At 35.6% G+C, this 14,221-nt stretch overlaps 2 protein-coding genes across 5 annotated transcripts; both read right to left on the bottom strand.

The window, feature by feature from the left end:
- Positions 1–27: 27 nt before the first annotated feature.
- LOC126609788 (cytochrome c-type biogenesis CcmH-like mitochondrial protein) lies at positions 28–2,848 on the bottom strand. Of its 2 annotated transcripts, none has more exons than XM_050277717.1 (4): positions 2,711–2,848; positions 2,234–2,407; positions 594–725; positions 28–500 (listed from the first exon to the last, which is right to left on the bottom strand). In XM_050277717.1, the coding sequence occupies exons 2-4, from the start codon at positions 2,375–2,377 to the stop codon at positions 300–302; spliced, it is 477 nt and encodes a 158-aa protein (XP_050133674.1). In that variant the 5' UTR covers positions 2,378–2,407; positions 2,711–2,848; the 3' UTR covers positions 28–299. The 2 variants fall into 2 exon arrangements, with proteins under 2 accessions (XP_050133674.1, XP_050133675.1); XM_050277718.1 differs by lacking the exon at positions 2,711–2,848 and adding an exon at positions 2,631–2,696.
- Positions 2,849–5,125: 2,277 nt separating this feature from the next.
- LOC126612448 (probable plastidic glucose transporter 3) lies at positions 5,126–13,169 on the bottom strand. Of its 3 annotated transcripts, none has more exons than XM_050280855.1 (15): positions 12,118–13,169; positions 11,395–11,539; positions 11,099–11,204; positions 10,928–10,995; positions 10,710–10,842; positions 10,000–10,099; positions 9,781–9,893; positions 9,545–9,638; positions 8,738–8,891; positions 8,502–8,645; positions 8,309–8,382; positions 8,048–8,136; positions 7,436–7,550; positions 6,375–6,559; positions 5,126–5,376 (listed from the first exon to the last, which is right to left on the bottom strand). In XM_050280855.1, the coding sequence occupies exons 2-14, from the start codon at positions 11,483–11,485 to the stop codon at positions 6,377–6,379; spliced, it is 1,464 nt and encodes a 487-aa protein (XP_050136812.1). In that variant the 5' UTR covers positions 11,486–11,539; positions 12,118–13,169; the 3' UTR covers positions 5,126–5,376; positions 6,375–6,376. The 3 variants fall into 3 exon arrangements, with proteins under 3 accessions (XP_050136812.1, XP_050136814.1, XP_050136813.1); XM_050280857.1 differs by having other exon boundaries at positions 11,099–11,201; XM_050280856.1 differs by lacking the exon at positions 12,118–13,169 and adding an exon at positions 11,644–12,057.
- Positions 13,170–14,221: the final 1,052 nt, after the last annotated feature.

The following is a 14,221-nucleotide window of genomic DNA, read 5'->3' as shown; positions in this document are numbered from 1 at the left end:
ATAAGTACAAGCATCTCGGAGGAAAACTTCCAACCAAAACATGGACAAGAATTTTAAATGATAGTCAAATAACAAGACATCAACTAGTAAACAAAACAATCAACGTGATCACCGGCTATGTGCGACTGTATGAAAATCAGATTTATTTTGCGTTGACAGAGCGTACTCAAAGAAAACAAACTACTTAACAAGTTGATTTACATCTTCGGACCCTATCCTTGTTCAGCTATAGTTCATTAATTTCTACCACGCAGTTTCAGGTATAAAATAGAAAACTAGGGCTTGTGGAAGAGGGCGCATCACTGTTCTCTCCACCTCCTCCACAATGAGGAAGGAGTTCCTCGTGAAGGCGGAGGCGTGAGGAGGTCTAATATGGTTTGCTTCTCATTCGGGGTCAATGGAACACCTCTAACAAGGTTCAAGGCCATGATGTGGACATTAGTCTTTTGCCTGTGCCTGTTAAATGCCCATATTCCTGCAGCAGCACCAGCAACGACAAGCTGTTTCCAAAACCCAATAACAATCAAATGAGCATAAATAAAAAATTAAGATTCCAGCAGAAAAGTTCAAGTGTTTAAGGTTTTCCAATTGACCGGTGATAACCACAAGCCTGCAGTCTGCAGATCAAATTTTGGGGCATAAAGTACTGTCTCCCCAAAGTCCTCTTCAAGCTTCTTATATATCTCTTTATCGCTCTTCCCAGCATGAATTTCATCCCGAATTAACTACACAAATATCATATACATTAACGTTATTAGGTAAGCCTTTATGATACAGAAGGTGCATACTCAGTTATGTAACAAAAAGTTTATGGACTTCCCAAACTCCTTCTCACAAACAGCAATCAAGATGGTTAGAGAAAAGCAATACTAGCATAAGTTCAAACGGTATTTGACAGTTTGTAAATAATCATTATGTTACAGTACGGGAAGTTAATCAACTTAAAAAATAAAAAAATTCCTTTTCATACAATCAAGATGGAAAGTAACATGCCTGACATAGAGAAATACCATGCTAGAATAAGTTCACAAATGAAATTGACAAACATGCACCTAAAATGTAGTGTTGTTACAAATATCCCGCCACTTAGTACATCTGGGTTAAACCAAACTAGCCTAATTTTGGCCATTAATTAGTGTCACTCGTCGCAAATATCTCCATCTTCTCTATGAACGATGAAGCAATTATTTCAGACATGAATAGTTGAAGACTATCATTCACGGATAACTTATAAGTATATAAAGAAACAAATAAAAAACCTCTTATATTGCTAACTTGGACATCTAAGTGATTAGTAGCTGCTACTTGCTACTTACTTACATGATGTTTCTCAAAAGTTTTGATAGGTATCTCAACTTTGGTGTAATTGAACCATACGCAAATTGACTAATGATATACCTAATAATTGTTAGCATGCATCATCAAGCACCCAGATTGAAACCAAAGTGAAAGCTCAACAAGTCAATTAGTGCAAAACATGATTAGTTAGATTTCCAACTAATCTATTGTGTTTAGATTTGTTTGTACCATACTTGACCAATCCCTAAACGACCAAGCACCGGTCAACTTCATACCCTTAAGGACCCACTAAAGGGTTCATGCTTAGGCACCCCTGCAGAAGCACAAAAGTTTCCCTCCAACCAGTAGGCCAATCATAGCACAACACATGTCAATGTCAGAATAAAACTCCTAGAGTCCCACATCAACCGCGGTCGAAAGTCGGAGACTCTCCTCAACTATAAAAGGAGACCATTCTACTACAATTAATCCATAATGTCATTATTGTACTTAAAATAATCATTAGAACCCACTAATGATGATTATGCTTGAACTTCTGTATTTGTGTAAACCCTTCACTATTAATGAGAACTCCTCTATTCCGTGGATGTAGCCAAACTTAGAGTGAACCACGTACATCTTGTGTTTGTGTTTGCTTCCCTACCCCTATCTCTTTATATATTATCCTCACTAGATGACCGGAGCAACCGAGCAAAGGTCACAAACTTGACACTTCCAAAGTATCACTGATTTTGTGCATCAACAAGCTTGTTAATAATAATAATTAGAGTTGTATATCATATATCTGGTCTAAAACCAGTTCATAATATGTAATGATTCTTTACTGTTCTCTCTCTCTCTAAGGCTCACTACTGCTTCATAGATTGGATGTCAAAAGGTTTTTCATGGATTGTATCAATAATGTATCTCAAATTCAACATAATGGTAAATGTACCTTTCTAAGCAAAATGGCAATATCCGCTTGTGAATCTTCAATGGACTGACTCCCACACTCAGTGCATCGAACATTATGACTAATGTTCCGAGCCCGGGCATCCACCACCTGAGACTTCTTCACCGGGTCCTCTTCGCTACCCATTGTTCTGTATCGGGCCTCAAGATCTCAAACCTACCAACGATCAGCCCCAAAAAAATTAAAAAATAAAAACTAATTAAATAGGCAATTAAACAAAGTTCAAACGGTTGTGCTCTCACTGAGACATTTCATCAAACAGTTGCCGTGCATTTTATTTTTTCAAAAACAACACATCCAACAATCGATCAAAACCGCTATATGTTGTTGATAACTTTTGAGAATTGACTGAGTTATGAAAGACAAGTGAAATTGTTACGTAGTTTTCTCTCGGCATTTTCTTGGCAAACAAACAGGTGATAAGAAATGAAGAAGAGAGAACCGGCGCATACGGCGTACCTGAGCTGAAACTGAGATGATACGCTCTCAAAAATTCTGTCGTGCTTTGATTTTGCTTTGATTTGAATGTAAAACGACAGTCGTATCAAATGTATGCTATCCTCGTTTGAAAACTTTTAGCGCTCCACTTTTATTGAACGAAATAATGTTATTCATACACTTATTTTTACGTTTCACATACCTTTTAAAAATTTTCACCGTTGATTTTCTTATTCATTCAATCCGAATGTTGAAAATTAAGAGGTGTGTATGTGAGAAGTAAAAAATAAGTATGTAGATAACACAAACCTTATTGAAAGGGCTGAGGCTTTTTGTACTATGCACTCCGGTCAAGTCTGCAGTCCTGAGTTCAATCGGAGGGGTGTCATGAGAATTGGAATAGGATTCTCTCATCTCCTACTCTCATCCACTTCCCTCCCCTCTTCTCAAACTTTACTTTTTGTCTTATTGCTTCTAAAAAAAAAAAATCAATATAAGATGTTGACGTTTTTTAATTGACAAAATTAATACTCTTATTACATGATAAGCATATCAACACCATCAACTATGGACATTTATTTCATATTATTGACAAAATTAATACTCTTATTACATAGTTGTGGGACCTCAAATATTTGATGTGTAGTAATGATGTGGTAAATAATGATAAATGCTAATGAGACTATTTCAAAAGTCAGACTCTTATATCATGTTTTTAACACAATACTTATAATATTGACAGAAAATTCATGAAGAATTCTACTTTGAGAGTCCTTAAACATTCAATGTGTGTTGAGTAATCACGCTACCTATTCAATGCATGTTGTACGGGAAAAAGCAACCACGTCACCCACTTATGCATGTCGCTTGGGAATAGTGGGTGCGCAATTGGATCACATATGAGAGGGAGGTGGGCAGTAAAGGTCAGGGCAATCATTTATTCTTAAAATTAACATTCTTAAGATTAAACAGTCGCATGAAAACAGTTAGAAAGCTCTCTGTTTCTAGTTCTTCTGTAGTTATATCCTTCGGAACCACAAGAATCTTAGAATGGGATTCTGACTCAACATATTTCCTTTTGAGATTTTGAGAAGAGGTGCTCTTGCTTACCTTGGATATGAGGAATTCCTAAAAAAAGGTATTTGACGAAGATCTTTCTATCAATAGATAGGATTTAGTGTTCGATATAGGGGATAGGATCCATCTGCTCTCTCTCTCTCTCTCTCTCTCTCTCTCTCTCTCTCTCTCTCAAAATAGGGAGGGGGCACATATAACGATATACGACGAAGATCTTTCTATCAATAGATAAGATTTAGTGTTCAATACAGGAGATACGATGATCCATCTGCTCTAGGATGCATAAACGACATCTAAGGGGATACCTATTCTATTCCTCTTTGTTTTTTTTTCAGACAAACAAAAGGTAAGCCGATTAACGTTAATATGCTTGCTCTAATAATCAATTATCTATAAAGAAAATTTACGTTATGTTGTATGAAACATAGTTGTCAATATGTCAATTCATATTATATTATTTGACATTATTAATATTTTGATTACATAGTTGTTGATATACTTGTCTATTTAAGTGTACCTAGCAAGTAACTAACATGTGACATCATCTTATTGGTTGACCTGACACAAATTTTCTTGATCATAATCTCGTTTTGCTAAATATTAGGCTCGTCAACCAGCTATTTCATGTCTCGTAGCACAAGATCCAGCCTTCTATATATAGGGTTTAATTAGTTTCAGCATGTAAACCAATATCCTAGTAAGTAGTGTTAAGGTGTTAGATTTTTATCTATGCATTCCGAGTTCAAAACTCTCATTTCCTAAATTATTGTAATAGCTTCAAACTCTCCCCCTTATAATAGTAAAAAGAAATTTAAAAAAAAAAAAAGCCGGTTTCATGCCAAAGCAACTTGGAAAAAAGGGGAAAAAAAAATGGGAAAGGGATCCTCTCCAGATCCCTTCCACCAATGCCATAAATTTGGGTATTTGAAATTTGATTCAACGACTAAAGTTATTATAATTTTTAAAGTAAATCCATATTTGTAACCGTTTGATCAAATTTCAAAGGCTCGGATTTGTAGCCTTGGTGGACTTTGTGGAAGATCCCTTTCCAAAAAAAATGCACCAACTGTTGAAGATCTCAAACCAAAGAAAGTGCACGTAAACCCTTAACCAAAAGAAACATCCGCTATATCCATCAGAACACATAATCTTAAAATAGAATCAAAAGATCATTTGTGATTTAAAGCCTTAAATACTATAAAAAAGCGTCTTAGGATTACATTCGTAGAACGTGTATACGGTTCATTATCACTCTTAAGTAGGTCTTAAATTCGACTCTCGTTGTTAGACAAATTCGAATCTGGTTGATTCGTACGCTTCCGGAAATCAGGTCAACTATTTCGAAGAATCATGTCATAATTTTGATGGAACAGGTGTATTATAAATTATTGAGGAAGTCGGGTCCTTCATGTATTACATTGCACTGTAAGTTTCAGTAGGCCCACAAATATTCAAGGAAGAAAACAGCTCTCGTAATTTACATAGGCCTTGCAGGGTGAGCACCTGATAATTAGTTCCCAAACTCCCCAGCTACAGGTTACAACGCGACGATAACTTCCAAAGGGAATTCAGGCAGACGTATCCATACTAGCTTATTGTTCACTATCTCCCTGCAAATCAACACAGTACATGAATTCTGAAGAATATAACCACACACCAATCAATAAATAAACTCTGTTTCAACCATCCGGCAAGTTTTCTTTTCGTCTGTAATTTAGTAAGTTTAACAAGAAATTTCAGCTAAACCTAAAGTACAGAGATCATTCGGAGGTAGCAGAGCTTGAACTAGAGAATCAACTTCAAGGTCGTGAAACCAACTCCAATAATTTGACAGCAGATATTGGCAACCTAGACATTTAGTAGAACTTGACGAACTTTTTGTGATCAATCATCTAGTTGGCAAAAGAATGGGGAGTAATTGGAGATTCAAGACGCCTATTCTGAAAGTTAAAATTGCGAAGGAGACTGACGAGACAAAATTCGAAGAGACATAAACTAAAGTATCCCCTTCACTGTACCCTCTCAGAGCTGTTACCCAGACACTTTCTTTTCTAGAATGTCATGTTTTCTGAGAGTCTAAAAAATTATTCAGGTAACCGAGGATGTTAAGGAAAAACGGTAACTGGACACTCAACTGAGCATGGCAATACACTATGGGCAAAAGTGAGTCATGAGTTACTTCATTAGTAAAAAGGGACTTCAGCTTTGTGTAACATAAATGATCTCTAATTAGTGTTCCCAAGATAATCAAATAAAAAGATATTAGATAAGGTTACTGAACAAATTAGCCCCCAACTCAGGGGAAATGGAAGCTCAATGAGCAGACAAAAAACCGAACTCCGTCTCATAGCTCTGCCAAAGAAGCAACCAGTAACTACGTCCCTTTAGATCCAAGAATTCCTCAAAATGTAATGCTTATATGATAACTGCTAAAAAGTAATGGTGTATGATACTGAGAAAACAATTATATAATTATAATTCAGGTAATATGAGGGAATACCAACTATCAAATTGCGACTACCTATTATGAGGTAAACTAAAACCAAGACATGTAACAGGTTGATGTCATTAAAATAAAGACTGCCTCATAAAATAACAAAATTGATACCTTCATTGTGGTGGAACAAGTGCAATTTCAATTTCTTGGAGGGACTTTCCTTTTGTTTCTATTACGTTTCTCTTCACAAAAAGAACGGCCAGTAGACAAAATGTAGCAAAGATTGTATACAGAATTTGTGGCCCGATTTGCTCCAGCAACGGTAAAAACAACAGGCCAACAAAGAAATTTATCACCTGTTGAAGGCACCAAAGTTCATTAGTGCGAGATGGCATTAAAAATTAGAAATTTAGAGAATGAAATTTACGTTTATAGAAAGTCGCATATGCACTAGGAGCAAACACAAGAAGCAATTTCATTGAGACCTCGACATGCAACTCTCAAGAATGGATTCTTACAAGAACAACAGTAACCATGCAGAAAAGTATATTAAATTAATTATGAACAATGTATAATATCCGAATCAACCAATATATTTGCAGCAAACCATAATTATATTAGACCATTAGCATACTACTTTATCATCCACGCAGTGGCCCAGCCATGATAGTTATTGTCCTGGACTGAACTTCCAAAGAAAAAATAATTGATCTTATTCAATAAACTGTCAGATTTCAGTAGAATCCCCTTAATTCGCATTTTCTAAAGCTAAACCTGTTCTTACATAAATCCAAAAAATTAAGCTAGGATACCAAGACCTTCACCCCTGTTCAATACCTGTTCAAGTTAATTAATTAAGGATGAGAACTTGAGAAGGAATATTATGCATGAATTCTATTGTCATTGTAGATGAAAAAGCATCCTCCACTTTATCATTAAGGGAAAAAAATATCATTTGATCGTCAAATTCAATGTGCTGTGGATGAGCTGTATACACAAAGATCGTGGGCTGTTTTAGACTGAGTGGCCCTGCAGCCATGACAAAGTACTAACACCAGATTCTTGCTTTCGTAGATTAAAAGTGATCATCAAGTAGCAAAGTTTTGTCAGATATCACTGTTCATAAAAATATGTTTGATATGTGTGTAGGACAAGTTATCTGTCAGCTCCACCATCACAAAAATAAAAGGTGCAAATGAACCATATCTGGAAGAACTATAAATGACAATTACCCAATGCACGGCCATGCAAACTGCCATTGCTTTTGCCCTAATACGGCCAGGAAGAATTTCTGATAGGAGGAGACCAGGCACTGGACCAGCACCAGTAGCAAACATGAACACAAACCTGCAAAAACCATTACATAATCTAGAATATCATAACAATCATACCCAAAAGCTTCTGTGCAGATTTGCTTTATAGTCTCAAAGTCATGTAAATGTGGTATATGGAAGTATAGATAATTAGATATGCATGCATAATGCATTAAAATAAAAAATCTATGGAGAAATGGAGCATAACATTATAATATGTTATATTCACTCAATCGTGTCAATTTTTTATAATATCGTAAGGCAGGAATTAAGTTTGAATAGAAAAAGAAGAAAACCAGAATGGCTTACTAAAATGAATTCACTTGTACCAGTTTGATCATCCCAGTGAAAGACCCATTTTAAATTCCATACTTATTAATTAGAGGTTAGTTGTTAAGAGAGTTTGGGAATTGCATTGATAATGTTAGGAAGAAAATAGACAGTTGTCGCAATATGTCTTTTTTGTTGTGATCTTATAACATAGCTTTTCCTCTACTCTACAAACAAGATTAAGGATCACTGACTACTCACAGCAGCATGCCGCCAACAGATAGACTCAATGCTCCAGACCCTGATGTATAAGAACTTGCTCCAGTTACTTGAAGACCCATTGCCACTGCCTAAACCAAGAAATGCACAAAGGGTTAGAAAATATTTAGTCTACTTGATGAAATCAAGGAGAGAACCTCAGTAGGAGAACATGCAACATTGGTACCACAGATTCCACAAAACAGACATATATTTTAGCTCAAAAGTTTGCATCAAACATTCGGAGTATTTTTAGGAGCCTACCATGCCAGAAAAACTTCCAAGAAGAAGCACCTTTCTTCCAAGCTTATCCATCAATATCATTGCAAGAATTGACCCTAGAACAGTATAAGAAATTGACCAAAAGATAAGAACAGTATGATGAATACATAAGGAAACATATATGCAAATCTCAAATATGGACAAATAAGATGCTTGAGAGTAAACCCAATCATACCCGATAGATTTGCGATTCCAACACATACGTTAGCCAGAGCTGAAGGCACCCCAAAGCTTTTAAAAACAGTTGAAGAGAAATAGAACACAGCATTTATTCCTGTCAGCTGTTGTAAAGCAAAAATGGTAGACCCAATGAAAACCACTGCAAAATATGGAAGCGATAAGGTAATCATGCAGAAGGAAGCACGTATGTCACTTCTGAACAACTCACATACTAATGAGTTGAAAATATACTTTTGAAATGTCGGCCATACAGTAGCTCAGAGAACTCTACTGTCTCTAGTTCATCCCCTCTGTCAGACTTTGACAATTCTGCCATTGCAAATTTAACATGTGCTGCTCCTAAAAGTTTCTCAAATTCAGCTTCGGCTTCAGTACCTCGTCCTCTCTGAACCAATTTAAAAACAACTTTTAGCATCAATATATTTATAAGTAGCCTTAAATGGGTCAAAAATAAATGAAGTACATTCATATCTATCTCATACCAAATATTGTAAGGTAAGTAAATGATGAAAGCTCTTAAATCCTTTGGATAATATCACCCAAAAGGCGTGTATACTTGGGAGGGAAAAAATACACAAAAAAAACAAAGATACAGAGGCCTGCTGCACCAAGAAATAATTTGGAGCACTAACATCAAACACTTCCAATACAAAGAGAAAATGAACCTTTTCTGTACTTGCAACAACAGAGAAAAAGAAAGAAAGACAAAAGAAGAAAAGTAAAAAACATATTTCAAATCCCCCTTTGATCCAGAACTGGATCATGAAGCACAATTATTAATCCAGATCACTGCAGTGCAAAATCTATATATAAATATATATATATATATATATAGATATTACTATATGCACGTAATAATATGTTAACTTCTTAGATATCAGAAAATAACAAGAACCCAATTTCCCTAAACCTGCATAGAGCTCAACCAATTCAGCAATCAAGACCACATATAGGACAATTTATATTGAGTCCAAACACGAGATACAAACTTGACCAAATGTTTCAAAGGTTGGCGATTAAGAAATGAGAGCGTATAACCTTGAAAAGCCACTGAGGACTCTCTGCACAGAACTCCATGCAAACAGCTAACACTGCAGCAGGAACAGTAGATACCCAAAAACAAACCCGCCACCTGTGCATCAATGGTGTTGATAGAAAACAGTATTCTTTAGATAACTGTTGGGAAATACAATAAGATGCTAACATAAGAAAAAATGGATAAAAATTTGAGAAAAAGTTTTCAGGATCTCCATAACCCCAAAAGATTATCTTACCAACCCACTATATCCTTGGCCGGGAGTCCAATAAAGAGAGACCCCATAAGTCCAAGACATGTAGAAATTTGTGTGAAGCTCCCAAAAGTACCCCGTACAAAAGCTGGTGAAATCTGCTCATGTGAACAGAGCATACTTAAATACTTAATAAGATTAGATGCAAACTAAGCAATGTCAATTAACAGTTGCAGAGAAAACAACAAATATAATTCATTATACCTCTGACACATAGATAGCAGCAACAGGTGGGCCAATTCCCATCCCAGTACCAACAAATATCCTCCCTAGAAGCATGCCCCATAGACTTTTGGTTGTTGCACTGCAAATTCACATACAAAATTATTTAAAATGACTCATATGGATTGCTATATGAGGAGTTTGTGATATCGATCTTTTCTATAATTGTATCGGTTGTAAAAACAGTAAAACAAATTTCTTATTTTTGTAAGGGGATACTTTTTTTATCAGGAAAACTTTGAGTGAGAGGTATAAGAAGGAAAAACATGCGAGTTTGGATCATGTAAAATGTGAGCATAAGAACAGTTGAAGCAATTGTTGATCTGGAAACCTTTGACTGCAAGGAATAACAGGGAAAAGCATGACAATGTCGGATCATGAAAATGGGGTCATTAGTAATTCATGGTGTTATACTCAGTACTTTGTTAGGGCTATAGGGTTTTGGGGTGGTCATAAACCCTAATGATTTCTTTCTGGTGATCATAAGTACTCTCGCTACCCCCTAGTGAACCTATCTGGCACAAATCCAAATTGGTTATATAACACTTGATTCTTTAATTCATCTATGTTCTATTTTCTCTTTGCACAATTTCAGTGTGAATCATCCAATTAAGTTTTCACATTACCCAGTTGGGCACACTTAATTTTAAAAAAGGGGTTACGCATGATTGAAATGGTGATAACAATGTTACCTCATTGATGCACCGATTATCATCGGCAATGCACACATCTGGAATGCTCTTCGATGCCCAACTCCATCTAGAATCCAACCACTAAATATAGATCCAACAAAAGCACCACCTAAACAGGTACTCACTACTAGACCTTCATTGAAATAGAAACAACATCAGGTAAAATTATGAAATGCATTTAGCTGAGGAAAGATCTAAAATCCAATACCACTTTTTACCCTTCGCCAAAGGATTCCCACTGAAGCCAAGGTCCAAAGAAATGCTATCTAGTGTCTCGTTAACCACCCTGCAGTAGCAAAACCAACAAAGAGTATACCATTGAAGTTAAAGAAACATAAATCAGAAAGGCAAAAAAAAAAATTCTGAGTTTTCAGGAGTAGTGATGTCACCCAAGATGGTAGCCATATAGGAACGAAGAAAGAGCTGCAACAAGCATATGCGGCAAGGAGCGCTTCCATGAAGGGTTTCCAATACCCTTTCCATTCACTAAACCTACTAAAACCCACAAGCGCAAGTACTTACAGTACCAAATTATCTAAGACTGCATTCTAAATTTATTTAAAAACCCACTGGAACGGAACTTCTAAATAATAATGTACAAACCATGTAAAAGCTAAAGCAAGTAGCACCCCGGACATAGAAAAAAACAGAAAATAAAACTGGTGACAGAGCAATCCTTGAGTACCTGCACTTTCTTCTCTATCATAAGCATTGATAGGGTCCTTGGACGCCACACGCTTGTATGCCGAGTAGGCATCAAGATGACGACCCCGCATAGCAAAATTATAGAAACCTTGTCCAAAATTTGACACAGAAAATTGTGCCGCCGACTGCAAACACCAGACAACACTGACCAATCAAATTTCTAACCAATTCATTATATCATATATTGCTAATCTGGAAAACCAAGAGCTGCATTGCCAGATTAACTCACAAATCACAGTACAAATTACAAACTTGAGTGATAGAATGTTGTCATATCCGATCCGGGTAGATCACGGACTATAAAGTCAAGTTTGCACCATCGATTCATCATACAAACAACATTCATGCATGCACATAAAATATTCAAAAATTCGGCGGAAATGTGAGAATGCAGGATCAAATGCAGAGAGATCCTCTGCTACAGGCGAAGAAAATGAGCTTCAAACGCAAAAAACGGTGGCGTTTTGAAGGCCAGCAACGGAAAGCAGAAAACTCACCAACTTTTAAATAAATAAATAATTAAGAAAAGTAGAGACAGAGAGAACTTTCAGCTCTCTATTGCAGACAGAATTTTCCAGGATTCTGGTGAATCCATCTGTGAGCTACAAAATGCACATATACATATACATACACATATACGTATACATATACACATGCATTTACATAAGAGAGAGAAACAGAGAAACAGAGAGAAATTGAGCACCTGTGTAAAATGCGGAGTGTGGATAACGATCTGAAAAACGATCTGAAAGCGAGAGGAGAGAGAGATTGAAGAAGACGGAGGAGGAGGTGGTGGAGGAGGCGAAACTGCACCGGGGGTGGGGGAGGTGAAAGGAGAAGCAGAGGGACTGTTTATGCCTCAGTGTCAGCTCTGCGACGGAAATCTAAGCGAACATTTCGAAACCGTCCCCTGTATCCGGAGAGAGAGGGAGAGAAATAAAAAAGCGAGGGGACACGGGGTCCGTTCTAACGTACGCTTGGGGGTGTCCGTGTCAAGTGTTCTTTGATTAATTTAATAAATTTTAAATTTCAAATAAATCGTCCTCACTGGTTGAGATTTACCTTATTATGTAAACATTTTGATTTGTGATTTAGCAATGAAAGCACCTTCTCGTGATACCAGACCGGCACCGCACCTATGTTGGGCGGGTGTATTTTTGGTCATCACCCTCAAATCGTGGTAAATGCTCATCATTTTATTTATCATCTTTAAATGAATTTAAATTTTGAGATTTGATCTATCTTTACACAAATCTCGAAATTTAAACTTATCCAACTATAATAAATAGAGTGGTGAGCAAAAATATTCTCGTGTTGGGCGAGGGTGGATCTTTTGCTTTGCAGGTCAGGAACATTTTTGCTCATCATCATAACTATGGTGTATGCTCATCATACGCCTATCTTTTTAACTAACTCTAGTTAACTTTAATATTAAATGTTTGTTTTCAAATTTTGAAAAAAAAAAACACTAATTATGGTTAGGTGAAATGGCACATGTAAGATAATGAGGTATATGATGAACATAACATAGTTTATGGTGGTGAGCCAAAATGCACCCTTTGCAGGTCACAACCTAATCTAGTTCCACCAATAGCATGGCGACACTTCACACACAACCAACAACTAAAGTGCCGATTCTCCATTTACCGAAGGATAATGTTTAAAAGACCAAATTCTTAAATTAAATTTGTAAATACGTTTTTTGAAACAACTTAATCGCGACTAACATTTTTTAACAGCATGTTCAAGACTAGCAAAAACCAAAATTAGTTTGCATTTTATGCTTTAAGAGTTAATTTTCACTTTTTTTACACCTCACATATTTATTTTTTACTTTTAACCATCGAATCGAATAAAACAAACGAAAACAACAGAAAAATTAAAAGACTTTGTAAAGAAAAGAAAACAAGACATTTTCCTTGGGGTTTTTGCTTTTTCATTCGGTACCACATCTCTGTCGAGATGTCGATTGCCGTAGTTAGAAAACCTTGGTGCCATCATTGAAATAACTATATGGGAATATTTTTAAACTCACTCTAGTGATGGAGAGGTTTTTTAATATATTCAGAACACAAATACATACATCTTATTCATATATATATGAAATAAAACTTGACAAATAATATATCACTTGGTATTTCGGGCACATTAAAAAAATCTCTTAGTAATGGACAAAAACGTTCGGTGGTTGGTGTTTGTTTGCTTTCTAAAGAGTGTTTTTGAAATTAACAATTATTATTATTATTATGTGTTTGATCTAGATTGCGAAATGTGGTTGGTCAAGATCACAACTTATGAGCTGTGACTTGTGAGTAACACGTGTTGGATCAAGATTGCGAAATGTTCACGGAAACTATTGTATATTCTAATAGGATAAGAAATTTCGGGGCTGGTTTTTTTTAATCTAATTTTTTGTTTTCAAAAATTAATAAGTACCCAGTAATTGAGCTATATTTATCACTTTTAAAAATTAAAAATTTGATCCAGAAAAATACCAAACAGCCCTTTCATTTTTTTTTTCTTTTCAAAATTGACAATAGAAGCAAATTTGCTTATTATAAAATTAAAGAGGTCATTTGATAACCATTTCGTTTTCACTTTTTCACTTTGTTGTTAAGTTGAAAACTAAAAACTTGTTTCGTAGTTATTTTGAGTTTTTAATTTTCAAAAAAAAAAACTCCAAACCACTTTTTGAGTTTTCTAAATTTAGCTTTCAGTTTTCACTATTTTTTTAAACTGAAAACTGAAAGTTAATAATAAACAAATTTTCAGTTTTAAAAAAAACGAAAATCGAAAAATTAAAAATA

Source organism: Malus sylvestris, chromosome 17 (assembly GCF_916048215.2).
Source record: "Malus sylvestris chromosome 17, drMalSylv7.2, whole genome shotgun sequence".
NCBI classification, from domain to species: domain Eukaryota; kingdom Viridiplantae; phylum Streptophyta; class Magnoliopsida; order Rosales; family Rosaceae; genus Malus; species Malus sylvestris.
The sequence above is the reverse complement of the archived record's forward strand: the minus strand, read 5'-3'. Positions and strand labels throughout refer to the sequence as shown.

Coding starts and splice junctions, on each gene's coding strand:
- LOC126609788 (XM_050277717.1), bottom strand. CDS start 2,377: ATGGGTAGCGAAGAGGACCCGGTGAAGAAGTCTCAGGTGGTGGATGCC. Junction 726..2,233: donor TTGCCATTTTGCTTAGAAAG/GTACATTTACCA, acceptor ATATTTGTGTAG/TTAATTCGGGATGAAATTCA. Junction 501..593: donor CAGGCTTGTGGTTATCACCG/GTCAATTGGAAA, acceptor TTTTGGAAACAG/CTTGTCGTTGCTGGTGCTGC.
- LOC126612448 (XM_050280855.1), bottom strand. CDS start 11,485: ATGCGGGGTCGTCATCTTGATGCCTACTCGGCATACAAGCGTGTGGCG. Junction 10,100..10,709: donor ATAATCGGTGCATCAATGAG/GTAACATTGTTA, acceptor GTGAATTTGCAG/TGCAACAACCAAAAGTCTAT. Junction 9,639..9,780: donor GCCAAGGATATAGTGGGTTG/GTAAGATAATCT, acceptor ATTGATGCACAG/GTGGCGGGTTTGTTTTTGGG.